This window comes from Xenopus laevis, chromosome 4L, assembly GCF_017654675.1.
Source record: "Xenopus laevis strain J_2021 chromosome 4L, Xenopus_laevis_v10.1, whole genome shotgun sequence".
NCBI lineage: Eukaryota > Metazoa > Chordata > Amphibia > Anura > Pipidae > Xenopus > Xenopus laevis.
In genome coordinates, this window is record NC_054377.1 from 142958477 (window position 1) to 142984219 (window position 25743).

The following is a 25743-nucleotide window of genomic DNA, read 5'->3' on the forward strand; positions in this document are numbered from 1 at the left end:
TGAAGACCAAAAAAAAGTTGCTCAGAATTGGCTACTCTATAACATACTAAAAGTAATCGGATGATTGCTTTCAGTGTTCAACCTGCAGCTTACAGAAAAAAAGCTAATCACTGATTGGTTGCTATGGGTTACTGGCCAGGTGCAAATTTGCCCAGTGTTAATAAATGAGCCCCAGTGTGTGTGTGTGTGTATGTATGTGTATGTATGTGTATGTATGTGTGTGTGTATATATATATATATATATATATATATATATATATATATATATATATATATATATATATATATATATATATATATATATATATATATATATATATAAAAGGGATACCATATGAGAAGCTCGTCAGTCGTGTTTACTCTTAAATTCACTTTCCCCCTCCCTTGGAAGTAGTAGTAGGGAAAGCCATTGGACTTGGGGTGGGGAGACAAGTGAGTGAGCAAACAGGGCTGGGAAGGTCACACGCAGGGAGCTGTTAATGATTAGCACTCGGCTTAGCACCGATAACTCACTCGCTGGTGGAACAGTAACCAGCAGTCTCTGAACTTGAGACGTGAGTGTCTCTCCTTGTGGGAGATGTAGAAAGGATTATGGCGAAGTCAGGACAGGGTTTAGCCTAGGACAGAGCAACGCTTGCCCGGGCGCAGAATATCATGGAGTCACCCTGAGGTGGGGGTTGATAAAATCATAATTATATTGTGCATTATGTATCAAGGGTGTAGAACGTAACACCCTCCAGCTATAGAGTCCCATGGGGAGAGTAAAGCAACAATGTGCTCCTTGTCTGACCACCCATTAGTTGTCTGTTGATATCCCGGGGGTCCCATACATGGTCCAGTTGGCCGTGTGTTGACTCTGGAAGGGCAAAGTCAGAAGCTGCAAGGCCACCTTATACCATAAACCCATTGTTAAAAACACTGTTCAATTGTTTGGATAGAGAAGGTCATACACAGATCTATAGGTCTGTTCAATCTGGATTTTAAATAGCCTAACATTCACTCTTTAAGCGGCCATACACAGGCTGATTGGTTAACTCTCCAGCCTGATTGGTTAGGCCACACCCAACCTGAACCCTCCCTGATCCAACACTATGGTAACCACCTGGTTAGTATTTGACTGGCCCAGCCTGTATTTCACCAGCTAGTGCAGGAATTATGAATACAGGGCGCAAACCTGGGTGGGCACCAAGCACATGCCTTCTCTGTCGCCTTCCCCTAGTCTGGGCCCATGTTTCCTCATTGACCAGTGGTGTTCCGCTCCCCCATAGTCAAAGTGACAGGGATTTGGGGAGGGGGGGCAACAGGGCGGCCAGGGTGCCCGGCGGACAGACCCACCTTTTCCCTGCCCATTTCCCCACCAAATACACCCATTGTGCTGCCCAGTGATGTCATTGCCCCATCTCATATGACAATACCTCCACTCCCCGACTTAGAGGCCGGTTTTATTCACATTAAATGGTGGCAACCCTACTCACCGGCGCCATCACTTATATACCCTAACTGATTATGTTGTGTGCAGGGTGGGTGAACCCACGGGTCACATGCAGGCCCGGACTGGCAATCTGTGGGTTCTGGCAAATGCCAGAGGGGCTGCTGTATGGTTCCATAGAAAGTTACCATATAGTGGGCTGGTAGGGGGCTGTTTGGGCCTCTTTGTACTTGGAATGGCAGGGCCTATTTTTACTCCCAGTCCAGGCCTGGTCACATGGGTTTAGGGTGACAAGTGTGTATGACCAGCTTTAGTTGCTAATCGAAGTCGCATTGTGTCAGGCTGTATGAGTTCTCACTTACTGCAGCACAACAATTGAGTTTTCCCTGTAAGTGCCAGTAAACCTGCAGGAGAGGCAGATAATGAGATTACTGCTAGCAGCATGCAGCACTTACAGGGTTAAGTCAATTGATCTAATTGCCGATATCCTCCGGGTGGTTATTTTTGTTGTATTTTCTTTATATGGCTTTTCTCGATACTTGGGAATATTATAGTTGTACCTATTCTTGTGGTGGGCAGTGTAGTGCCGGGTTAAGGGAATTCCAGACTGGCGTCTTTACACTACAGGGAATATAGTAACCTATTCATATGGCACATACTGTCCCTAAACCCTACTGCCGCCAAGGTCAGCTCTTATCAAGACCAAGGTTAATGTTAAACCTGGAAGAGTGTCCGGGATAGAAATTGGTATTTTCCCAAGAGAAACTCGTGACAGGTTCGTATTTATCTGTACAATAAACTGCATCAAAGATCTTTGCACTAAATCTTGTACTTCCTCTGTGTCGGAAGTGATATCTGATATGTGCAGCTGCGGGTGCTTCTACCTTCCCTCTATAGTATTATATTATACTCGCTGCACAACCAGTACATGTCTAATAATATATATACAGTGAAACCTCAATTTTAAGTAAACTGATTTTAAGTTTTCCAACATTACATTTTTTTTTTGTGGTCCCACCAATTCATAATGCATTTCAATGGGTGCATTTCCCTGATTATAAGTAATGTTTTTACCTCAAAATTTTGTCCTGATGTTCCCAAAAACTGCTTTTTTTCCCTCTACGGATGTTATTATTTGTGAAATAAAGAGTTTTAAAATTAGGGATGCACCGAATCCACTATTTTGGATTCGGCCGAACCCCGAATCCTTTGCGAAAGATTTGGCCGAATACCGAACCGAATCCGAATCCTAATTTGCATATGCAAATTAGGGGTGGGAAGGGGGAAACATTTTTAACTTCCTTGTTTTGTGATGAAAAGTCAAGCGGTTTCCCTCCCTGCCCCTTATTTACATATGCAAATTAGGATTCGGATTCGGTTCGGCCAGGCAGAAGGATTCGGCCGAATCCGGATCCTGCTGAAAAAGGCCGAATCCCGAACCGAATCCTGAATTCGGTGCATCCCTATTTAAAATACTAACCAGATGTATATTTTGCCATGGTTCTGCCTGTAAATGGTCAATTCCAATGAGTCTGCCCCTTATACAGTCCTGCACCAATCACTTATTAGGTCTTGCACATGCCCCCCATAGTGTGACATTAAAGCTGGCCATAGACGCAAAGGTCCGATCGTACAAATCAACGTACGATCGGACTTTCCCATCTCCCGACCCTCCACTAACCATTCAGATCTCACATTCAAAGTCTTACCATTCCGATCAAATAAAGTAGTAAAAGAACAGATCAGCCGATGTTTTGCCCCTGACAGCAATCGTACGATAGTTATGTCTAACCAAAGCTGGTGACAGTCTCCCACTGAAAATCGTACTATCGGCAATACAAGCAGAGATATTATCGACAGGCGACAGAAATTTTCTAACCTGTCTGATCGACCAAACGACCGATCTCCGCCGGACGAAAAATCCACAATTCGTACAATCGGATCGTTGCATCTATGGCCAGCCAAGGACGGCTAGAGTTTTGTAGCCGAAGCTTCGAAGAAATAAATCACAGCAGCCTTTGCGGCTTTTTGAAGGAGAGACCTGCGAGTGCGGGGTTTTTTGGTACAGTATATATATGTACCGTGTGTGTGTGTGTGTGTGTGTGTGTGTGTGTGTGTGTATATATGTAAAGCACCTACCCTGCCTACCCTTCATTATCAGACTCCTTGCACTACACTGCTGCGAGCTATTGTGCAACAGCTTGTCCTCACTTGCTTCCATCCTCATGGAATTCCGGGGGTTCCCCTAGGCCAGGGATCTTCAGTCTGTGACTGTACTACAACTCCCATCATCCCATTTACAGCCTGTCCTTAGCATGCAGGGAGTTGTGTTAAAGCAACAGCAGTGTTGCACACAGCCACCCACTGCCCTTGGTGGGATCTTCACCCTTATAATTTGTGCCGGCAGCCAACTGGCACTGCTCCAGCTGCAACTTAATATTTGTAAACCACACAAACAAATGAACAAGTGGCGTCTCGCTCACCAGTGTGGATAGTCAGCAGCTTCTACATATGATAGGAAACTCAGCAAATATATAGGGGCAGATTTACTAAAGGGCGAAGTGGCTGTTTAGAGTAGAAATTCACCATAGCGACAATTCGCAGGGACAGCGCCAATTTACTAAAAGGCGTAGAGGACAATTCACTAGAGAAAAAGCTCAGCGCTAGAAGTTTTTCCGCCCTTTCGCCAGGCAAAGTGCGTTCCGCAAATCACCAGAGTCTGGCGTTATACCTTGCGAATTGATAAGATGAAGCTACATCCTCAGCATTATTATCTCAGTGACATCATATCCTATAAGTCATAAAAAAGGACAAAACACTGGAGTTTTTACATATTTTAATGAGGGATTATGTTTAAAAGTTGTAACAGTTAAATATATTTTTTTCCATTTTCAATAATTTTTATTGAGTTTTCCATAAAATATATATTTTTTGTAAACTTGTTTTGGACCATTTTGGACCTTGCACATTTTTAATAAGTTGCCACTTCCAGCAATTTCACAACACTCACTAATAAAGACATATATATATGACCTATATGTACCCACCATAGTTAAATTGACGTAAGCGCATGTATGTTGATGAAGTTTCAATGGAAGAATGCTAGGGTGCTAATTCCCCTAGCAACCATGTATTGATTTGAATAAGAGACTAGAATATGAATAGGAGAGGCCTGAACAGAAAGATGAGTAATAAAAAGTAGCAATAATAATACATGTGTAGCCTTACAGAGCATTTGTTTTTAGATGGGGTCAATGACCCCCATTTGAAAGCTGGAAAGAGTCAGAAGAAGGAGTCAAATAATAAGAAAAGAAATGAAGGCCAATTGAAAAGCTGCTTAGAATTAGGCATTCTATAACATACTTAAGTTAAGTTAGTTAACGTAAAGTTGATCCACCCCTTTTAAGCCCTGCCTTGCCCTTCAGGAATTGCTGTAAATATTGTGTAACTGCTCTCAACGTGCAAATCATTTGTCCCTATTGGTGGGCCCAATATCTCCAGTTACAGAGAACAATTGCTGGAGTGGTTTCAGTGGCAGTTATCTGGGCTCTCGCTGGTTAGAAGAGCTGATTATCCGTCGGACTGATCTCCCTATCTCTATATTGGGTTCTGGAGTGGACAAATGAAACTGATAATGAAGATATGGGATTTCTTTGTGTTATATATTAAGTGGCCGGGTCAATGCATTGTTACACTCTAAGGCTAAGGCCACACTAGGCGATAGCGCCGCGATTTGACTCGCCGCGACTTTTCGCCGCGACTTTTAAGCCGCAATCGCTGGGGAAACTTTTGCGCTGGCGTCTATGGGGAATCGCCAGCGTAAAAACACACGCGGCGATCTTTTTTCTGTTGTCGCTCGAAATCGCCTAGCGAGGTAATTTCGAGCGACAGTAGAGAAAAGATCGCCGCGTGTGTTTTTACGCTGGCGATTTTTCGCGATTCCCCATAGACGCCAGCGCAAAAGTTTCCCCAGCGATTGCGGCTTAAAAGTCGCGGTGAAAAGTCGCCGCGAGTCAAATCGCGGCGCTATCGCCTAGTGTGGCCTTAGCCTAAGGGCAGGGGCACACGGGCAGATTCAGAGAGATTTTGTAGCCTGTATGTTATCATTTAAAAGTTATAAATGGAAGGCTTATTCTTAAGTTTTATTAACCCCAACATTCCGTTCTTCAAATATTTATACACAGCTTGCAGATTTCTGTTATTAAATATCTAATTGGGTTTTTTGTTTTTGCTTTTTTTTTTTTAAAATGTGCATATTTTAAAATTGCTTTTGGAGTTGTTCCGTTACTGAGCTTTATGATCTCCGTGAATCTGCTAATTAAAGGGGATGTTCACCTTTAACTTAACTTTTATTATGACGTAGAGGGTGATATTCTGAGACAATTTGCAAATGGTTTTAATTTTTTATTATTTGAGGTTTTTAAGTTATTAAGCCTTTTTAGTCAGCAGCTCTCCAGTTTGCAATTTCAGCCATCTGGTTGCTAGGGTACCTTAGCAACCATGCATTGATATGAATAAGAGAGGCTCTCAATAGACAACTGAGTAATAAAAAGTAGCAGTAACAATACATTTTTACTTACAGAGCATTTGCTTTTTAGATGGGGTCAGTGACCCCCATTTGAAAGCTGGAAAGAGTCAGAAGCAGGTAAATACTTAAAAAAAAAAAAGAAAAAATGAAGACCAATTGAAAAGTGTCTTTGAATTGACCATTCTATAACATACTAAAAGTTGACTTCTAATTCTGTAAAGGGAAGGCAATTACTTTTAGGGCAGAGACACGCTCAGATTCGGGCAAATTTAGTCGTCCGGCGATAAATCTCCTCTTCTTCATGGCGACTAATCTCCCCAAACTGCCTGCGGGATGGCACTCTGATCGCATCGGCTTTTCCGAAGTTTCCACGAGAGGCAACTTCGGAAAGCGAAGCACGCCGATTGCCAGTTTGGGGAGATTAGTCCCCCGAAGAAGAGGTGATTTGTTGCAGGGCGACTAATCTCCCCGAATCTGAGCGTGTGTCTCTGCCCTTAGGGCTACACAGGGTGTTTTGTCTTCCATGTGGGAGGAGATTAAGCACCAAAGTTCCCTTCCTGACGGCTTTAATGTAAATCACAGTGGGGAAAACACATACATTGAGTAGTAGCAACTTTGGGCTCAAAGAAAAGCTATTTTCCCGAGAGCTGGATGTATGCCAGTGAGAGGAGGGAGGGTTGTGTCCCTTAAATAGCTGACAGTGAGCTTTCCAAGTCGACCTTTTGTGTGCAAAGATAACCATTAGCTGCATAACATAACACAGACATGTCAGGGAATGTTCCATAGCAGACAGCTGTATGGGAGGCAGGGGGGCTTATCAATGAATAATACTGATAGCCAAAGTAGCCCGTTTGTTTGGAACAAATCCTCAAGCCTGACTTTACAGCATGTCCCTAATCCCCTAATCTAAAGTTTTGTGCTTAATCTTTCACCTCGGCACGCATCAATAATATACACATGCTGCGCTAATATGGCTGCTTGCTCAAAGGGACGTCAACCTCACCAATTAAAGGAAAACTATACCCCAAAATGACTACTTAAGCAACAGTTTATATCAAATTAAGTGGCATATTAAAGAATCTTACCAAACAGGAATATATATTTGAGTAAATTTTGCCCTTTTACATCTCTTGCCTTGAACCACCATTTCGTGACTCTATCTGTGCTGCCTCAGAGATCACCTGACCAGAAATACTGCAGCTCTAACTGTAACAGGAAGAAGTGTGGAAGCAAAAGACACAACTCTGTCTGTTAATTGGCTCATGTGACCTAACATGTATGGTTTGTTTGTGTGCACCTTGAATCCTAGGATCCCAGGGGGCGGCCCTAGGGTTGCCACCTTTCCATACGGCTGGAACCGGGCAGGGGGCGGGGCTGTGACAGTGGATGGGGCTGTGACATTGGTGGAAGTGGCTGTAATGTCAGTGGGGATGTCAGGGGCGGGGCTATGATGCGGTGATCGCTATTTGCCGATCGCTGTGTCAATCAAGGGAATCTTGCCTGGTTTTCCTTATTTGGAAAACAGGGCAGGAAGTTTTGACCCGGGCAGCCCTTCAAAATACCGGGCTGACCGGGTCAAAACCGGACGGGTGGCAACCCTAGGCAAAATTTTCTATTTATGTTTACCCAATGGCACATACTACTAAAAAAAGTATATTATTATGAAAATGGTTTATTTACATGAAACAGGGTTTTACACATGAGCTGTTTTATGCAATATCTTTTTATAGAGGCCTACATTGTTTGGGGTATTTTTTTCCTTTAAGAACTTTGGGGGGGGGGAAAGATTCTGAAATGCAAAGTCTCGCATTTCTCCGGCAAAATCCGCTGAGTCTGTTCGCACTGAAGCTCACACAAGGCTTCCAGACACGAGCATACAAGAAGATTTGGGGATTTTGGAAAGCTGATTTCTGCCCCATCAGGCCCTAGCCTTAAGGTGGCCATAGACGTTACAATTATGATCTTTCCTGGAAAAGATGTTTTTTATAGGAAAGATTGTTTGTTTCAGTATACACGTGTAGAGCTGAATCGTCAGATATATGAGCTGACCAATATCCAAGTCTTCTGCTGATAACGGTCGGCTCCTCCAGCGTCGGACTGGGATGCCAGGGGCCACCAGAAAACCCTAGACCGTGGGCCTACTTTCCAAACTATTATTTTTCCTCTCCTCACTCAACCTCTTTATTATCCTAGTCTTTTATATCTACATATCTATTCTTCCGTTATTAAGGCTCTTTTTTCCCATAAAGAAATAGGTAACGACCATGAAATAGGCTAAATGGTTAGAAGCAAGAGGCCCACTGACACCTGCGCCCACTGGGAGTGTTCCTGGTATCCCAGTGGGCCAGTCCGACACTGGGCTCATCTCCCACCATAGATACACGAATATTATAGCAAAATTTGTTCAGTACTATATTACCGGTGCGTCTATGGCCACCTTAAAGGTCCCCATACACGCGCAGATATAAACTGATGACAGATTAAGTCGGCAGCCTATTGAACATTATATGGGACCCTCTGAAGGGCCTTCCCGATCAATATCTGGCCAAATGTTGATTGGGCAGGTTTAAAAATCCCATCTGATCGAGGACTGCATCAGTTTGTTGATGTAGTCCTCTATCTGACCACCCGTATGCTCAACATTGTGATCCGGCCGTAGGGCCCACGATTGGATCAGCCCGATATCGCCCACCTCAAGGTGGACATATCGGGGAGAGATCCGCTCATTTGGTGAGGTCGCCAAGCAAGTGGATCTCTACATGTATGGCCACCTTTAGTTTTTTTAGTATGGCAGCTCTCGTGCATAACAATTATTATAGTTCAGACATATCTAGGGGCCCTATCACATTCGCACACAAAGGTCCAATGAATAACCTCTTCCTGCACCCTACCCATGAACCGTGGGACCATCAACAAAGCATGCTTCTTATTGGTTACTGTAGAGTAGTACGAGCCAGTAGAGGGAAGGGCTAATGGCACCTCGTTCAGTAGAAGTGCACGTGATGTACTGTAGCTGTGGCCCCGTGTCCCTGTGCTGTATTTACTCCCTGTGCGTCACTGTTTACTTTACCATCAAACTGTAACTCTCTCAATATTATTCTTAGGACAGAGTGATACCACCGACCAGTGACGGCTTTTGGAACCTATAAAACACCCTGTTTTAACTGTGACATAGTAACCCGTGCCATTCACACCTGCAGTTGCCAACTGCAACTCCCAGCACCCCCCAAGCTGGTTTCACCTGCTGAGGAATGCTGGGAATCGTAGTCCGACACCTCTGCTGTAAAAGATTTCCATCACCTCCGGGTAAACATTGCTAACGCTTTGGTTGTTTATAGTCTACACCTTGCAGTCTGTTCCTGCTGGATTTAATCTTTGTTGTCTGATTGGCTGTGGGAGGCTTTAGGTCTGAAAATCACAAATTAGTTCTGACGAGGCATCATCACTTCTTATTTGAGTTTGGGGGGGGGGTTATGTAATAAATGGCACTGTGTACATTATAGTAACCCATAGCAGTCAATTAGCAGGTGGCATTTACTGGTAAGCAGTTTGAAAGCAAACATTGGGTGTGTTGCTATGGGTTACTAGACTTGGTGCAACTTTTATTACGTTACCTGCAATAGGAAAAATTGTAGCCTCCTGTAACCCAGCTGTTGGATATTCCTGATTTGTGTAACACCCCCTCCCGTTTTGGGGCCCCTGGATCAGTCAGGGGCCCTTGTCCTCTAATGGTGGTCCATAGGAACCAATGCAGCTCAGCTCTTGTGTTTTGGATCTCTCATTTCAGTTAATGAGTCTTGGCTCAGATTCATTTAACACCATAAAAGCCTTGACAACTCCTCATGATAAATGAAATAGAATGGGATTGTAATAAGGGAATGTAATAAAGGAGAACTTGTCACGCTAATGAGACAGAGATGCCTTAATCATTCAGTGCGTTCCACATAATGAGGCTTTCAGTGTCTGGTGAGCGGTGGGACCTGTCAGAACAGATGCCGACTCTGCGTTGCAATAATAGGCATGTACCCAGAGAGGCATCTGTGTCTCGCCCTGCGCTTCTATGTTAGGGCTGCAACTGGAACAGTCAGTCGTAGCTCATACTTCTCCATTAGACATGGGCAGGGACCTGTTCTTAAAGGAGAACTAAAGCCTAACTTAAAAAGTAGCTAGAAATGTTGTACAATATGTTTTGGGCATCTGTACCAGCCCAAGGCAACCACAGTCCTTTAGCAGTAAAGATCTGTGTCTCCAAAGATGCCCCAGTAGCTCCCCATCTTCTTTTCTGCTGATTCACTGCACATGCTCTGTGCTGCTGTCACTTACTGAGCTTAGGGACCCACTCACAATATACAGTACACATAGAATAGAAATGTCACAATATAAGGCTGATTAGTAATTAATACAGATAATTACTACATGGCAGCACAGAAACCAGTGCAATTAGCATCAGAATTTAATAATCAGCAAACCTGTAGCATCAGCTTATATTACAGCCAGGGAAGCTCATTTTCTGCTGGATAATTCGTGACGACCCCTAAGCTTAGCTTCTCAACAGCCAATCAGAGCCCACTGAGCATGTGAGTGTCACAGACACTTTCCAAGATGGTGACCCCCTGTGACAAGTTTGAAGTCCTGGATCATTGCTGCTATTGACTAGCTGAAACTTTAGGCTGGTGCAATAAGTTCAGTATGTTAAATATGATATTTTTAGACATATATTCATTTTAGGGTTTAGTTGTCCTTTAATGGTGATGGCACACTGGCAAAATACCCTCGTTGGTGCACAATTATTATTATTATCCAATATGCAGTTTTGTTTCTCTCTAGAGATCACACAAGATGCATTGCCCCATAACCCACACCCCGACACCCACACTCAGCTGTTCTGTTGGACTCATCTTACACCAAGATTAACGGTCTTTCCTATGAAAACACGGGGCCCTGTTGAAGTCATAAAAGGCGCTTTATGTTTGTTCATTAGAACAGAGAGGTTTGATACCAGGCCGGGCACTGGGTCCCATAAAGCGGAGGATAAAAGAAGCAGGACTAATGTGCTTAAGCCGCTCTTTGTATTAACAGGAAGCACCAGACGCTGTAGCAATAGCGACTGTGTACAAGGTTTCTATTAGAGATCACGCTGAGTGTGAATAATGCTGCCGTGCCTGCTGCTCAATGCCAGACAAATCTTGTCCGTTTCTGTATTTTTTTCAATGTACTTTCACTGACAGCAAACCCCTGCCATGTAGAGCATAAAGGGAATCTAAAGTCACAAACAAATTGACTGATATTACATTATACAACCAAAAAATTCCACTTTTCAATATATTTTCATTATTTTTAAATTTTAAAATACGTTTTCAGCCGCCAATTGACCAGAGCAGGACTCATTTACTCGGAAGAACCTGGTCATATCCCAATGGCTGCCGCTCTGCTCATTAGAAAAATACATTTCTCTTGGCTTTTGCAGGAGAAATGAGAAGTTTGACTTAAGGCAAAGGCGGCATCAACCATTATATTCATAATTATATAATGGCAACATTCCTCCGTTCTTAAAGGCACCACTCTGCCAAAAAGATATATGGGATTGATTGGTGATAATTTTGGAAGAAGTTGCAAAACAAAAAAATATACAGGTATGGGATCCATTATCCGGAAAGCTCCGAACTAAAAGGCCATCTCCCATAGACTGTATTTTATCCAAATAATCCAGTTTATAAAAAATTATTTCCTTTTTATCTATAATAATAAAACAGTAGCTTGTACTTGATCCCAACAAAGATATAATTAATCCTTATTGGAAGCAAGACCAGCCTATTGGGTTTATTTAATGTTTATATGATTTTCTAGTAGACTTAAGGTATGAAGAACTGAATTACAGAAAGATCCTTTATCTGTAAAACCCCAGGTCACAAGCATTCTGGATAACAGGTCCCATACCTGTACATAAATAAGTTGAGTTTAGCAAGGGTGTTACATATGACCCTCCAGCAGGGGGAGCTCTTGTTAACAATAGATGGAGAACTGTCAGTTTGTTGTGTAGCAGCTGATTATAAAAAACCCTCTGCTTGACTCAGCGTTTAGCTACCAGCAACCATCATGGTTGCACAGAGGGTTCAACTGTTTTGGGTTCTGCTGAAGGACCTAGATGTGAGGGTCTCCAAAATCCTACTGTGTTGGTCCAATATGCTTTATCATGTAAAGTGAGACTTTCACAACAGAGAGGTTTAACAGTTCAGCAGAAACATCTGCTTCCCTAATGTACTTGGGCCAGGCGAACCTTATGTTGCTGAGTGGATCCATTGACGTCACAATGCGTTTGTCACTTGCTTGTTTGGAACACCAGGGAAACCATGCCGGAAAGACCTCAGGCAAACCCTTTCACTTCAATATAACTTCTTCTTTAAAGTGAAAGAAAAAAATGACAGCCTTTTCAATCATGGGCCTGGGGCTGTTGGCCTGCTATTTACTCTTGTGGGGAAGCTACATCTCTCAGTGGGGATAACTGGAAACAATATGAAAAGCAGTTTCCAAGAGTAGACGGTAATAAATATTGTTTTGCATAGGGGTGTGCTATTGGGCTGCATTCTGGGGACAAATTGGTCGACTTAATCACAGTGTAGAACGTGACAAGAGGGTGAAGGGAAATCGTTGGTAAGGCCTCCTTATGGAAGCAGCTACATAACATTTGCCTGATGAGAAGGTTCAGGTTCAGGTTCTGGTATCTAATGTTGGCCAAAGGATAGTGCTGTAGAGTGCCAGGCACCTGAACTTGCCACCCCTTGTCTCTCTAACCTTGAGCTTCATGATTGTCCTACAGGTCCAATTTGTTACACTGCTCATACTGAGTTATATGTGGGGCATCAGACTGGACTGTTCTGGGATCCATTGTGATCAAAATTGGTTTGTCGAGACCCTAAGTTTCATATCTGTTACATGTGGATGGATAAGGGAGTAATATGGTAGCCTCCTGCTTGGATGATCTACTCACTGTAGTCAACTTCTAACCCGTGCATGGTCATTTCTTAGCAGAACATGGCAGTACCATTGCCCATAAGGCCTTAAACCTACGAGCATTAAACATAACATGGCCACCTAAGGTTGTACTGCACCATAAGTATTAAAGAGTAACTATAACCAGTTTATAGGTAAAGTTTGCCTTCTTGAGTATAGTTTATCTATGAGCTGGAACCCACTGTTTATGTAAACACAATAAACTTTGTTATGCTGTCGCCGTTTATTGGGTATTTTAAGATAAACTACACAGGTAGGACATATTTCCTCCTTATAATAATAAATCATTTTTATATCCCTGCGGTGTGCCCTCTGAGTGGTTACGCTATCATTTGTTTGTAAGGTGTAACCTCTGTGTATTCTGCAAATATTTACATGTTCTCAGGCCTGTACATGCCCCATTCTGCCTCACGGGGTAGCCTAGGATCTGCCAAAGTTGTGATGTTCTGCTCCAAGTCTGGGGACGAGCTCTGATGCTACAAATGTCTCCTTCTGTAACAACTTAAGAGAGTTTGAACTTTTATACGGTTAAGGAAATAAAATATGACTTCCTATAGGACAGTCGTCGCAAGCAACATGTTATTCACCAACCCCTTGGATGTTGCTTTTAGTGGCCTCAAAGCAGGTGCTTATTTTTCAATTGCAGGTTTGGAGGCAAGTTTTGGTTGTATAAAACCAGGTGTACTGCCAAACAGAGTCTCCTGTGGGTTACCAGCAGGCCTGGACTGGCAATCTGTGTGTTCTGGCATATGCCAGAGGGGCTGCTATAAGGTCCTCTGGAAACTCAGTGGGCTGGTGAGGGCTGTATGGGCCTCTGTGTGGGCTGATTGGGCCTCTATGTACCTGAAATGCCATGGCCTATTTTAATTCGCAATCTGGACCTGGTTACCAGTCTACATAGAGGCTACAAAATGGATAATTTCAGCACCTATTTGGCCCCCTCCGTAGACTTTTTTTCATACTTATATTGCTCCCCAACTCTTTTTGAATGTGGCTCTTGGATAAAAGTAATTGATTCGGTTCCCCTAGTGGGGCAAAAGCAGTGGAATGTGTGGCCTGACCTGAAGGCCAATTTTAGGTGGTTGTTGGGAAGTGAGTGCTTATTTGTTGTCCTGTATTGGCCTCTCCATGTGATCCAGGACCAATATGGTCCACCACCTTGGTGGTCAAGATGATGGACCAAACAGAGAAGATGTGCGTGTATCTTAGCATGTACAACAAACTAACTTACTCTTTTGATCTTCTTTCTTTAAAGCAGGCCATCTAGGTTAAAGTTGCCATATTTAACTTTCTCCAATAAAAGAACTGCTTTTAGGGTGGTTGCTCCCAAGGTTGTGGGGCTTGGTACAGAGATACATGGAGCAGTAAGTTGTGATTTGGCTAGAATGGTAATTTGCTCTTGCTCTAGATACACCTGAAAATCCATCTTGAGGGTTATTTACTGATATTTGTAATGCTACAGTATATATTCATTCCAAGAGCTAATAGGGGGCCTGGCCAAAGGTTTGACCTTACCTGTAGCCCTTAAATTGTGACTGCCCATCATCAGCCTAATATTGCCTTCCATTCTCAGTTCAGCATTGCTGCATAATTCATGATTCATATTGTGTATGGTGACAAGCTGCTGCTGTCAGGTATTTCTCTGGCCTGATGTTTGTATTTATTCTATTTCTGAATGCGTGCGGTGCGCTCCTTGTCATTGATACAAGTTGCTCTACTCTCTGTAATTGGACAAGTTGTCTCTTATCTCACACTCGAGACGAGAGCACTTTTGTTCCCAGGAAGGTAATGCCTCTCAGTGCCTGTTCAACCAATGTCTCCCCATTATGGTGACCAATCAAGGAGCATATTTACTTAGAGATGCCTGGATATTTCAAGCGTAACAAAGGCTCTTGAGCTGTTAAAAGGTTTCCAGTCCCTCCCGTTATTTCAGGCATTTCATTCCTGCATTTTAGTCTCCTATACCAAGGAACATGAGACAAAGGAGGTATTGGAGGGTATTGTTGCTGGGGCTGCTGGGAGTTGTAGTTTAACAATAACTGCAGGGCCAGTGGATCCTGAGAATGTAGAGAGCCCAGTGAGGTCCTAACTGATGTGCAGTTTCAACATGTTTGCAAAAATCTTTTTTGCAGTATTTGGGGCCCTAAAAAGGAATTTTTGGCGGAACCCAGTAATGTGTATTTACACTTCATCCATTATCCATTTCACACCTGGAAAGACCAGTTTTCCTCCCTCCTGTGTGGTCCTTCATGGTCTAAGAATCCCAAACCGAGTGGATTTTCCTGCTGAACGAGAAAGGGCTATAATCCATTTTTGTGTTTCCCCCCCCCCCCAACTTTAAATTATAAGGATACCAAGCAGTGAAACATGTCAAAACATTCATTCTGTTCAATGTGTTCAGTAAGGGCCCCACTTAAAGTCATACAACAATGTCCCATTTTGCACAAGTGTGAACACGGCTTTATAATCTTTTCTTCTCTGCCATCAAACCATCATTTGTGCAATACCCCCGGCATATGGGGCTGTTCCTGCAGAATTGTGCTTAAGGATGTAACTGGCATATATTTATGGTGTCTCTCTGTACAAGCTATGAGTAGGGTTGCTATTGGACTAAATGAGATGCACGAGGAGCATTGGTGTAATGTCTGTCTCAGTTTTTGCATTTATAACCCACTTAGATTGTAAGATCTTTTGGTCATGGAGCTTAGAATTCAGTGGAGCTTGGCACTGAATGAAAGGCAAAGACTAACCCGGTATCCCCTACACTGATGCCGCTCAACCAACTGCAGGAAGGACACCCCCTAGAATGGCCCTGTATTGATACTGGAAATGCAGATTAAAGGACATGTAAACCCTCTCCACAAAAATGTAATCAGTGAACAGCCTCTTTGAAGGCTGCATCATTCACTTTAACACTTAGAAATCCTTCTCCTTCTATAACCCCCTCGGCCCGCTCCCTAAGGAATTTCCTTTGGCTGTTGGCTTATGAGCATGCTCAGTTCTTCTCAACTCAGATGACTAAACACACTCTCCAGTCTAACAGCCAATGAAGAGATGGCATTGCTGGTTCCCATAGAAACTCTAGCTGTCTGATCCTATTTTTTTTTCTTGCAACCACCTCTCCTGAGCTCAGCTTAACCATTACAATGCTCAACCCCAGCAGAACTTTTTATCAAAGTATATTGTGCCTGTGATTCTGCATTGCATGAACTTTACAGCATACGTCTCAATGTCACTGATGATGTGTCAGAGGGAAAATGGCCGCCGGGTGAAAGCTATTTGTTTTAGGAAAATGTGATGTCGCTGGCAAATGGAGGGGGTATATGCAGTATAAATGATGTGGCTTGGTGGGGAAGATATGCCCAACTTATATACATGGTAAGAAAATGTAGGCTTTAAATGTCCTTTAAGTATGCACATTTGAAGGTAATATGTATATTGTAATAATGTGCAGTATATCCTCCTGGTCAACACATTTTCAGCCTGGGTACAGGGGTAGGGATATTTGGGATGGGCCTGCACTTGTCTCCGCCAGATTTCTGGCTTTACCAGTCTTCATGGCTGCCATCAGAAATCACAGGGCACCCCCAAATGATTAACAAATTGTAACTTGCATTAGAGGTCAGAGGCCCTAAGGCCCAGGTTCTCCATTAAAAAAGAAACCTATTTCCAATATACGTTCACTAAATAGAACGTGATCCCTTGCCTGCGATTCCCCCATTGCTCCACTCAAGTAATTCAAGTACAGCACAGCCAGGCCGATGGTGGTCTTTGTTAAAGGGATACTGTCATGGGAAAAAAAAATTTTTTCCAAATGAATCAGTTAATAGTGCTGCTCCAGCAGAATTCTGCACTGAAATCCATTTCTCAAAAGAGCAAACAGATTTTTTTATATTCAATTGTCAAATCTGACATGGGGCTAGATATTTTGTCAATTTCCCAGCTGCCCCTAGTCATGTGACTTGTGCCTGCACTTTAGTAGAGAAATGCTTTCTGACAGGCTGCTGTTTTCCCTTCTCAATGTAACTGAATGTGTTTCAGTGGGACTTGGGTTTTTACTATTGAGTGTTGTTCTTATATCTACCAGGCAGCTGTTATCTTGTGTTAGGGAACTGCTATCTGGTTACCTTCCCGTTGTTAATTTGTTTTGCTGCTGGGGGGGAAAGGGAGGGGGGTGATATCACTCCAACTTGCAGTACAGCAGTAAAGAGTGATTGAAGTTTATCAGAGCACAAGTCACATGACTTGGGGCAGCTGGGAAATTGACAATATGTCTAGCCCCACGTCAGATTTCAAAATTGAATATAAAAAAATTTGTTTGCTCTTTTGAGAAATGGATTGCAGTGCAGAATTCTACTGGAGCAGCACTATTAACTGATTCATTTTGAAAAAAAATTTTTTTCCCATGACAGTATCCCTTTAAAGATGTCCTTTAGTTATCACTTGTGTTATTAGTTGCTGTTGGTCCTGCTGCAAGAAATCATATGGATGCCGTTATACCCCCCCCCCCCAATGACACCAGAAATGATTATTTCGGTAGTTGGCTCGTCTGAATGCGCAATGCAGCCCCTAGTCAGGGAGTTTGCACGATCGGTGACAAATGTTTCTGATTAGTGCCGTTCTGTAACGTCAGCAAATGCCTCCAGAGCTGAGATTGTTGTTCTGGTTCCTGTGAAGCTCCAGCCTGGCTCCTGTGTTCACAACACAAACATAGTAAAACACAAGCAGCGTGCAAGAAATAGCACAAAAGCAACAAAGAGTCATCTTGCCTTACAGACAGTTGCCTTATACCTTGTAAACCCAGCAGGCTGCACGGACAGTGATATCTCTCGCTCTCCCTGCTATTGATTATTGGATTCTGTAGGTTTCAGGGCCAAGGACCAATTTAGAGCAGGTGAACCATGAACTGCTCTGGCAATACTTATATTATGTGTGTTACATTGTTTCTGGGTTAAGTTCCCCTTTAATTCTTGTGCTAAGTTCAGGGCATATATCTCTGTGCTGTACCTGTTTATATACAGCTCGGCCTCTCTATTGTTTATCAGTTCTATCATATGCTGTGTACTCTGGAATAAAACCACACGCATGCCCTTCATCAGGACCCAGCATTTCGCTCGGGGATTTTAGGAAAAAGCCTTTCCCCGGCTGCTTTAACATTCTGATCTGAGTCTTCCCTCTCCAACACTGATCTATGACATTCCTGAAATGCTAACACTCATGAGATGTTTGAGGTTGATTTATAAAGTGCCAGGCTCACTGCGGCTACGCCAAACACATTCACCCGCCATTTTTTCTTTCAATTCTGAAACAAGCGAGTATAGTGCAGCCCTCTGATTGGAAGCTCAGTGAGTAACGGCTTTCCCCGGATTTGCTGTGTCTACATCTTTCTCTATTATTTGTGTAGCTGGAGCATTTACATACTACACATGCGTACATATGGACAAGCTGGGACTTTATTGCTGGCCTTGGAGCCTGTATTGCCTCCAGATAAGCTCTATAAAATATAGGAATCCCTGCGGCAACAGAGGGAGATGTAGTTTTGCTGGATCTGAAGAGGCAGACGTTACCTGTCCGCTGCTTTTGGGGAATAATAAGGAAATTCTACACAAGGGCAGGTTATTTTAAACCATAACTTCCTGTTAAAGATGACGTGAGCTGTACTCCAGGCTAAACTCACTGTATGTGTGTAATAGGGCACAGAACTCGTCCGTCCTGTTGGAATTGCTTTCATCCAAATCTGAGAAAAGTGCAGAAAGTGAAGCAGAATCCTGAAACAATAACAATGTCCCTTGGTGCAGCAGAGCTGTGTGGGGCATTAGCCATACTGGGACTTTATTTTTATTGGGACGTTATTGTTACTGGGACGTTATTGTTACTGGGACATTATTGTTACTGGAGCATTAGCTGTACTTGGACACAGACCAGTGGGTTCAGGTAAATGCCAGAGGGGCTGCTGTAAGTTGCCATGTAAATTGCCATAGATAGTCATTATTTATTGGGCTGGCAGGGGGCTGTTTGGGCCAAGAAGTGCCAGTGCTTATGTTAAATATCAGTCCTGACCTGCTGGGAAGTTATCCCTACTGGGCCATTATCCTTACTGGGCCATTATCCTTACTGGGCCATTAGCCATACTGGGCCATTATCCTTACTGGGTCATTATCCTTACTGGGCCATTATCCTTACTGGGCCATTAGCCGTACTGGGACTTTATCCTTACTGGGACACTATCCTTACTGGCCCATTAGCTGTACTGGGCCATTATCCTTACTGGGTCATTATCCTTACTGGGCCATTAGCCTTACTGGAACTTTATCCTTACTGGGCCATTATCCTTACTGGGCCATTATCCTTACTGGGCCATTATCCTTACTGGGCCATTATCCTTACTGGGCCATTATCCTTACTGGGCCATTATCCTTACTGGGCCATTAGCCGTACTGGGCCATTAGCCGTACTGGGACTTTATCCTTACTGGGACGCTATCCTTACTGGTCCATTAGCCGTTCTGGTCCATTAGCCGTTCTGGGCCATTATCCTTACTGGGTCATTATCCTTATTGGGCCATTAGCCGTACTGGGACGCTATCCTTACTGGGACGCTATCCTTACTGGTCCATTAGCTGTACTGGGATGTTATCCTTACTGGTCCATTAGCTGTACTGGGCCATTATCTTACTGGGTCATTATCCTTACTGGGCCATTAGCCGTTCTGGGCCATTATCCTTACTGGGTCATTATCCTTATTGGGCCATTAGCCGTACTAGGACACTATCCTTACTGGTCCATTAGCTGTACTGGGATGTTATCCTTACTGGGCATGTGCGCTATCCTGTAGGAGGGAGGGGCGCCAGAGGAAGTGAAATCAAACCCTGACTGGGACATTATCCTTACTGGGCCATTAGCCGTACTGGGATTTTATCCTTACTGAGATGTTGTCCTTACTGGGCCATTAGTCTTACTGGGTCATAAGCTGTGGTGCTTCCACTGCATACAGAGCTTTATATGAAAATCATTTCTAGAATGTCAGTATAAACCCATCATATTATGCATTCTTAGTCATTCTGTAATGACTCAACCTAATTCTTTTAATATTTTTAGTGATGAAAATGCAAGAAAAGATCTGAAGATTCTGCCAGCGCTGCCCACCCGAACCTTGCAGGAGCACCCGTCCCTTTCCTATTGGTACGTACCATGCTGGGAAGAGAAAAGAATATATTAGCTAGTGTCACTTCTCAGCTTCCAAAATCATCTTCGTTTTCCATGTGGCAACCCAGCCACTATGAATTACCAAGCAGAGTGTAGAGACCTTAGCTCCCCCTTCTAACTGGCCTATAGAATCAGCAGCACCCACTCACTTGTCTATAATCATATAACCAGAGTTAGTAACTTACAGGCAGATTATCTTTGTATAAGCACAGTTGACAGTTGGATTTATTACATATATTCTCTTTCCTTTGGCAGTGAGAACCGGGTGATTGAACACTGTAAGAAGCTTAAAGGCGTCACCAGAGGACAGGCCATTGTCCGGTAAGGATTTATTTAACTGGCCGTTTTATTAAAGGGTTCAGTACAGATATATGCTAGGCATGTGCTGAATCCATCATGTTTAGATTTCAAAATCCTGCGCAGAAGATTTGGCTCAATTACGAATCCCAACCTTCATTTTTATATTCATTGAAAATAAAAAGAAAAATTCCGTCATGTTCTTTGTTTCTACACTTTAAAATCACATGATTGTGCAGGTTTGGATTTGGTTTGGGTCAGAGTCCTGGATTTGGCGTATCCCCTTAAAGAGGTGATTCACCTTTAAGTTAACTTTTAGGATGTTACAGCATGATCAGGTATAAGCAACTTTTCAATTGGTCTTCATTATTTATTATTTCGTTTTTTAATTATTTGCCTTATTCTTATGATCATCTGCAGCTTTCAAATGGGGTTCACTGACCCCATCTAAAAAAACAAATGCTCTGTAAGGCTACAAATGTATTGTTATTGTTGCTTTATATTCAGATCCTCTCCTATTCATATTCCAGTCTCTTATTCAAATCAGTGTCTGGTTGCTAGGGTAATTTGGACCCTAGCAACCAGATGGCTGAAATTGCAAACTGGCGAGCCGCTGAATAAAAAGCTAAATAAACCAAAAACCACAAATAAGGAAAATTGAAACCAAATTGCAAATTGTCTCAGAATATCACTCTCTACATCATACTAAAAGTTAATTTAAAGGTGATCAACCCCTTTTAAGGATATCCAAGTAAATGGCATTCCAAACCAAGTTATTGAGATGTGGATCTTCTGGTAGAGACAGTCCTGCAGCACAAATAAAGCCGGTTTTGGAAAGGACTTTCAGAAAGATGCAGGTCTGGTTTCAGGTCCCAATATAAGCAAGTTTTACTGCTTTAAACCTTTTTTTGCTTGTTTTTTTTTGCCGCTGATTTTTGTTGGACAGCTGGTAGCACTATGGTTTGAGGATACAGTAGTTGCGGGTCAGGTAGCAGGGTCTGAGATGGGTCAGGGTTTCAAAAATTTGACCCATGCAGGACTTTCTATTGGGTCATGTGCTAGACAACCGTTTTTAGGGGAGACAATGGGGTACGACTTCTCTTTTAGGGAAACATTGGTTTCTTCTCCCTGAATTGAATAAAGGGGTTACTTTTAGGGCTCATCTCCTTGTTCTTCTCTTTTGCAGGTATATGAAAATAGTAGAGGCGCTGCCGACATATGGAGTTCATTACTACAAAGTAAAGGTTAGCATCTGCTCTTCTGCAAACATAAATATGTCTGATAAAGTGACGTTTTCATCTACACTGATTTTTATCATTCCTACGGGACTGTTTTATGGGTTTGGGAAAGGTACACAAATCCCCCCTCTGCCTGCCCCCGGCCTAATCTTTTAATAAAACTCCCCTTCTGACCCAGTGTGATCCTTAGAGACTGTGAATTCCCCTGTGTATCTTTCATTTCTGAGTTGCTCTCATAACTTAGCAATGATAGTGATCCATGTGGTGAGTTCCTAATGGAGTCAGTGAGCCGCTTGCAGTGTGAATGGTAGTTCAGCCATGCGGGCAGGGTTCTGTGAGGCTTGTCGTACACAGGGTGCCTGGGGCTCGGAGTTTTTGCAATGCTCTTGGGGAAATATGTGGCTTGGGTAGAATTTGCTTCCTCTTCTGAAAGGCGGAGAGATCCCTCAGCTCCCCTGTCGTTGGCATGTTGTCATTCCGAATGCTTCTCTGAGAGATCATAAAGTTCCGTGGCATGGCTCGGCCAGGTGAAATGAACACATAAATTAATCAATTACTCAACATCAAGGCCAAAATATTTCTACTGATCTTCAGAATAATGGATATAAAGCTTTAGGTGGACATACTTTGAATGATAGGATTGGGGAGCTTGGCTACGTTTGACTTGAGTGTTTGGCCGTTGTTCCATATAAAAGCATCCCTGGAAGTATCCGATCACAGTCAGCCGACCCAGATTTGGGGACAGGCCACAAAGTATTCCGCTGGCTGCATCTTTAAGGCCCCCATATACAGGCCGATAAAAGCTGCGGACAGACCGAGTTGGCAGCTTATTGGCCCGTGTGTTGGGCCATCTGAACAAGGGCGTCCCCGATCAATGTCTAGCCGAAAGTCGGGCAGATGCCAATCAGGCAGGTTAAAAAATTCTGACGGATCACGGACGCATCTTTTTGTTGTCCCCATTGTGTCCTGATCGTTGGATCCTAGGGCCCACGATCAGATCAGCCTGATATCGCCCACTTCAATGTGGGCATATTGGGGAGAGATACTCTCGTTTGACAACATCGCAAAAGGAGCGGATCTCCCTGTGTACGGCCACCTTTACAGGGGACTGGGTGGTAGATTCTGATAGCGGTTTGAATCTCCCGCCCTTCCTGGTGGGCCCTTGTCCCCCCAGTCCGACCCTGTCTGTATGTGCCTAATCCTTTTCTGCCCACCTATTGCTCATTTACTGTATATAATCTCACAAATCGAGTTATTGGGCAGATTAAGGGCTGACTCTGCTCTAATGGAATTGATCACGCTTGGCCAGAAGCAGGAGAGCCAACAGGGAGGTGAGAGAAATGTGTCAGGGATAAGTGCAAGGGGGAGTAAGGTTGGGTTTGCGAGTGGGATGGGGGTTGGGTGTAAGTAGTGGGGGGGTGCGAGTAGTGGTGGGGGGCCTAGGGGCTCTGACAGTCAGACCACTGGTCAAACCCATCTAAGCCTGTGGCCAATTGCACAATATTTGACAGGTCAAACAGACTAAAAGATCCATTGTGTGGCCACCTGAAGGCCCATATTGTGCAGCTCAGTGACCCCAGTTATGCAAACGGCAGCATTTGGGAAGGTTCAAAGCCTTGTGCAAGTCAGAACAGCGTGCTCATTTTATTGCAGCCTAGGTTTAACAGTGCCATACAAAAGGTGGCTGAAAGGTTATTGACGTCAGGGCCTCAGGCTGCTGAGAAGACCAAATGATGGGAGACAAGATCAGGTTTCCTAGAGTTTGGTGCCAAGCAAATGTCTCCTCTATGTTCTTCTACACTCATTGTCCATTCATGCTCGGGACACACGCTCTTTGTTAAACTAGATGACGTATATTTTAGACAAGTGGTTCCCAAATTATGGGGCTTGACCCCCTTAAAGGGAAAAAGCAGATAGGGGTGCCCAGCTTGAAGGCCAGTTAACATGATATGTGGGTGTGTGTGTATGTATGTTTATTTTCTTGTAAACTGTTAAAGGGATGTTTTACCTTTAAGTCCACTTTCTATTCAGGCCTCTCCTATTCATATTCCAGTCTCTTATTCTAATCGATGCATGGTTATTTATGTAATTTGCACCCTAGAAACCAGATTGCTGAAATTGCAAACTAAATAAAAAGCTAAATAACTCAAAAAACACAAATAATAAAAAAATGAAAACCAATTGCAAATTGCAAACTCTACATTATACTAAAAATTAACTCAAAAGTGAACAACCCCTTTAAGGAACCTTCTTACACCAATGTTTTCATATACAGGTATGGGACCTGTTATCCAGAATGCTCGGATAACAGATCTTTCTGTAATTTGGATCTCCATACCTCAAGTCTACCAGAAAATCATATAAACATTAAATAAACCCAATAGGCTGGTTTTGCTTCCAATAAGGATTAATTATATCTTAGTTGGGATCAAGTACAAACTACGGTTTTATTATTACAGAGAAAAAGGAAATCATGTTTAAAAATTGGATTATTTGGATAAAATGGAGATGACCTCTCCTTAATTCGGAGCTTTCTGGATAACGGGTTTCCAGATCCTATACCTTGCTGGATTTTTTTTAACAGGAGAGAAGTCAATGGATTTTAAGTCAATGCTTATATTTAGTGGTTACAGAGTTCCTACTCAATAGTCAGCGCCGATCCGCGCCTATATGCCGCCTGAGACGGCCTTCCGTTGCCCTCCTCACGGCGCTCACATTTTCTGCGCAGGAGGGGGTCGGGGCGCTGCACGACGCTAGTGCAGAGAGCGCATTTGCGCTCTCTGCACTAGAAGAGCCGAATTTCCGGGTTGAAAACCGGAAATTCGGCTCTTAGCTACCAGGAGCGGCATTTTTGCCGCCCCTGGTAACCAGGGGGGCGCTGCCGCCTGAGGCGAGTGTCTCAACTCGCCTCATTGGTGGAGCGCCCCTGTCAATAGTGTTTGTTTATAGAGTGTTTTGGTGCTGGTGTTTGCACCTTACCCTGGGAATAAACACTCAGACTTTCCCCCGAAAGGTGTTATATCTGCCGTCTGAGGTGGGATTTGTTTATACAGGGTAAATAGTACTTGAATAATTTAATAGAGAATTAAACCAGGACCTGTTGCTAGAAGTTCCAAACAGTTGGCAGCTGTGAGTATGTGTTGTGGGCATCGGTGTGCACCAAGTTTCTTGGCTCAGCAGCTAAAGGTTTTATTTACCATTTATTAACTGACCTGCTTGAGTGCACCGGGGATTTAGACCTACAACCATTTGGAATTATTTAGTAAAAAACTGGCTTTCGGTTTCCATCGCTTGCTGGTTCAGTTGAAAGGGACAGAAAATGGTTAATGGGGGCAAACTCCAGAACTACTTAAGTAAACGAATTCTAGATATAAAAGAGCTTGAAGATATATATATATAGACACATATATATATATATAAAGCACTTACACATAAAAGGGGAAAAAACAAACAAGATATGGATATTTATTATATGGGTATTTATTAACTAGCTGGGCATGGAATACAGAACAGCTTCATTCCTCCTAGAAATACTGATACACTGTATAGAATTATGTAGAAGTATATATATATATATATAGACAAATACAAGAGGTCCTCTGCACTCAACCCATTATCAATATGTATATATATATACGTCAAAGTTATCCCCGGTGTGATCCCACTGGCGGCCAATAAAAGGGCAGCCAAGTTTGGGAGTTTTACTTTGAAAGCAGCAAGTAAGTTGCAGGTAAAACTTAGTCCCTTTATAAAATGTATAATGAAGCAATAGAATTCTTAATGAATCAGATGAAAATTGAGCATAGGACTGGCCAGATATGGGATGACTGACGTAGTTTTTTCCAGCTTAAATATATTGCAATATATGGACAAACAATCCCTGTTTTGTTTAAAGGGTAAGGCATTTTTAGTAGCTTAAGGCACAAAATGTTTCAGTATTGATAATGGGTTGAGTGCAGAGGACTCATGTATTTGTCTATATTTTGTGGTCACAGCCTCATTGCACCCCCGCCTAATGGTTTTGGTCTTTGCAGG

General features: G+C 43.1%; 1 protein-coding gene across 2 annotated transcripts in view; it reads left to right on the forward strand.

The window, feature by feature from the left end:
* The window catches only part of frmd4b.L (FERM domain containing 4B L homeolog), a 156866-nt gene that overhangs the window by 86136 nt on the left and 44987 nt on the right, over positions 1-25743 (forward strand). For both annotated transcript variants that reach the window (XM_018259191.2, XM_041590888.1), the window contains exons 8-10: positions 20066-20149; positions 20429-20494; positions 21657-21714. In XM_018259191.2, coding sequence (XP_018114680.1) covers positions 20066-20149; positions 20429-20494; positions 21657-21714 — 208 coding nt within the window. The remainder of the gene's footprint in view (positions 1-20065; positions 20150-20428; positions 20495-21656; positions 21715-25743) is intronic.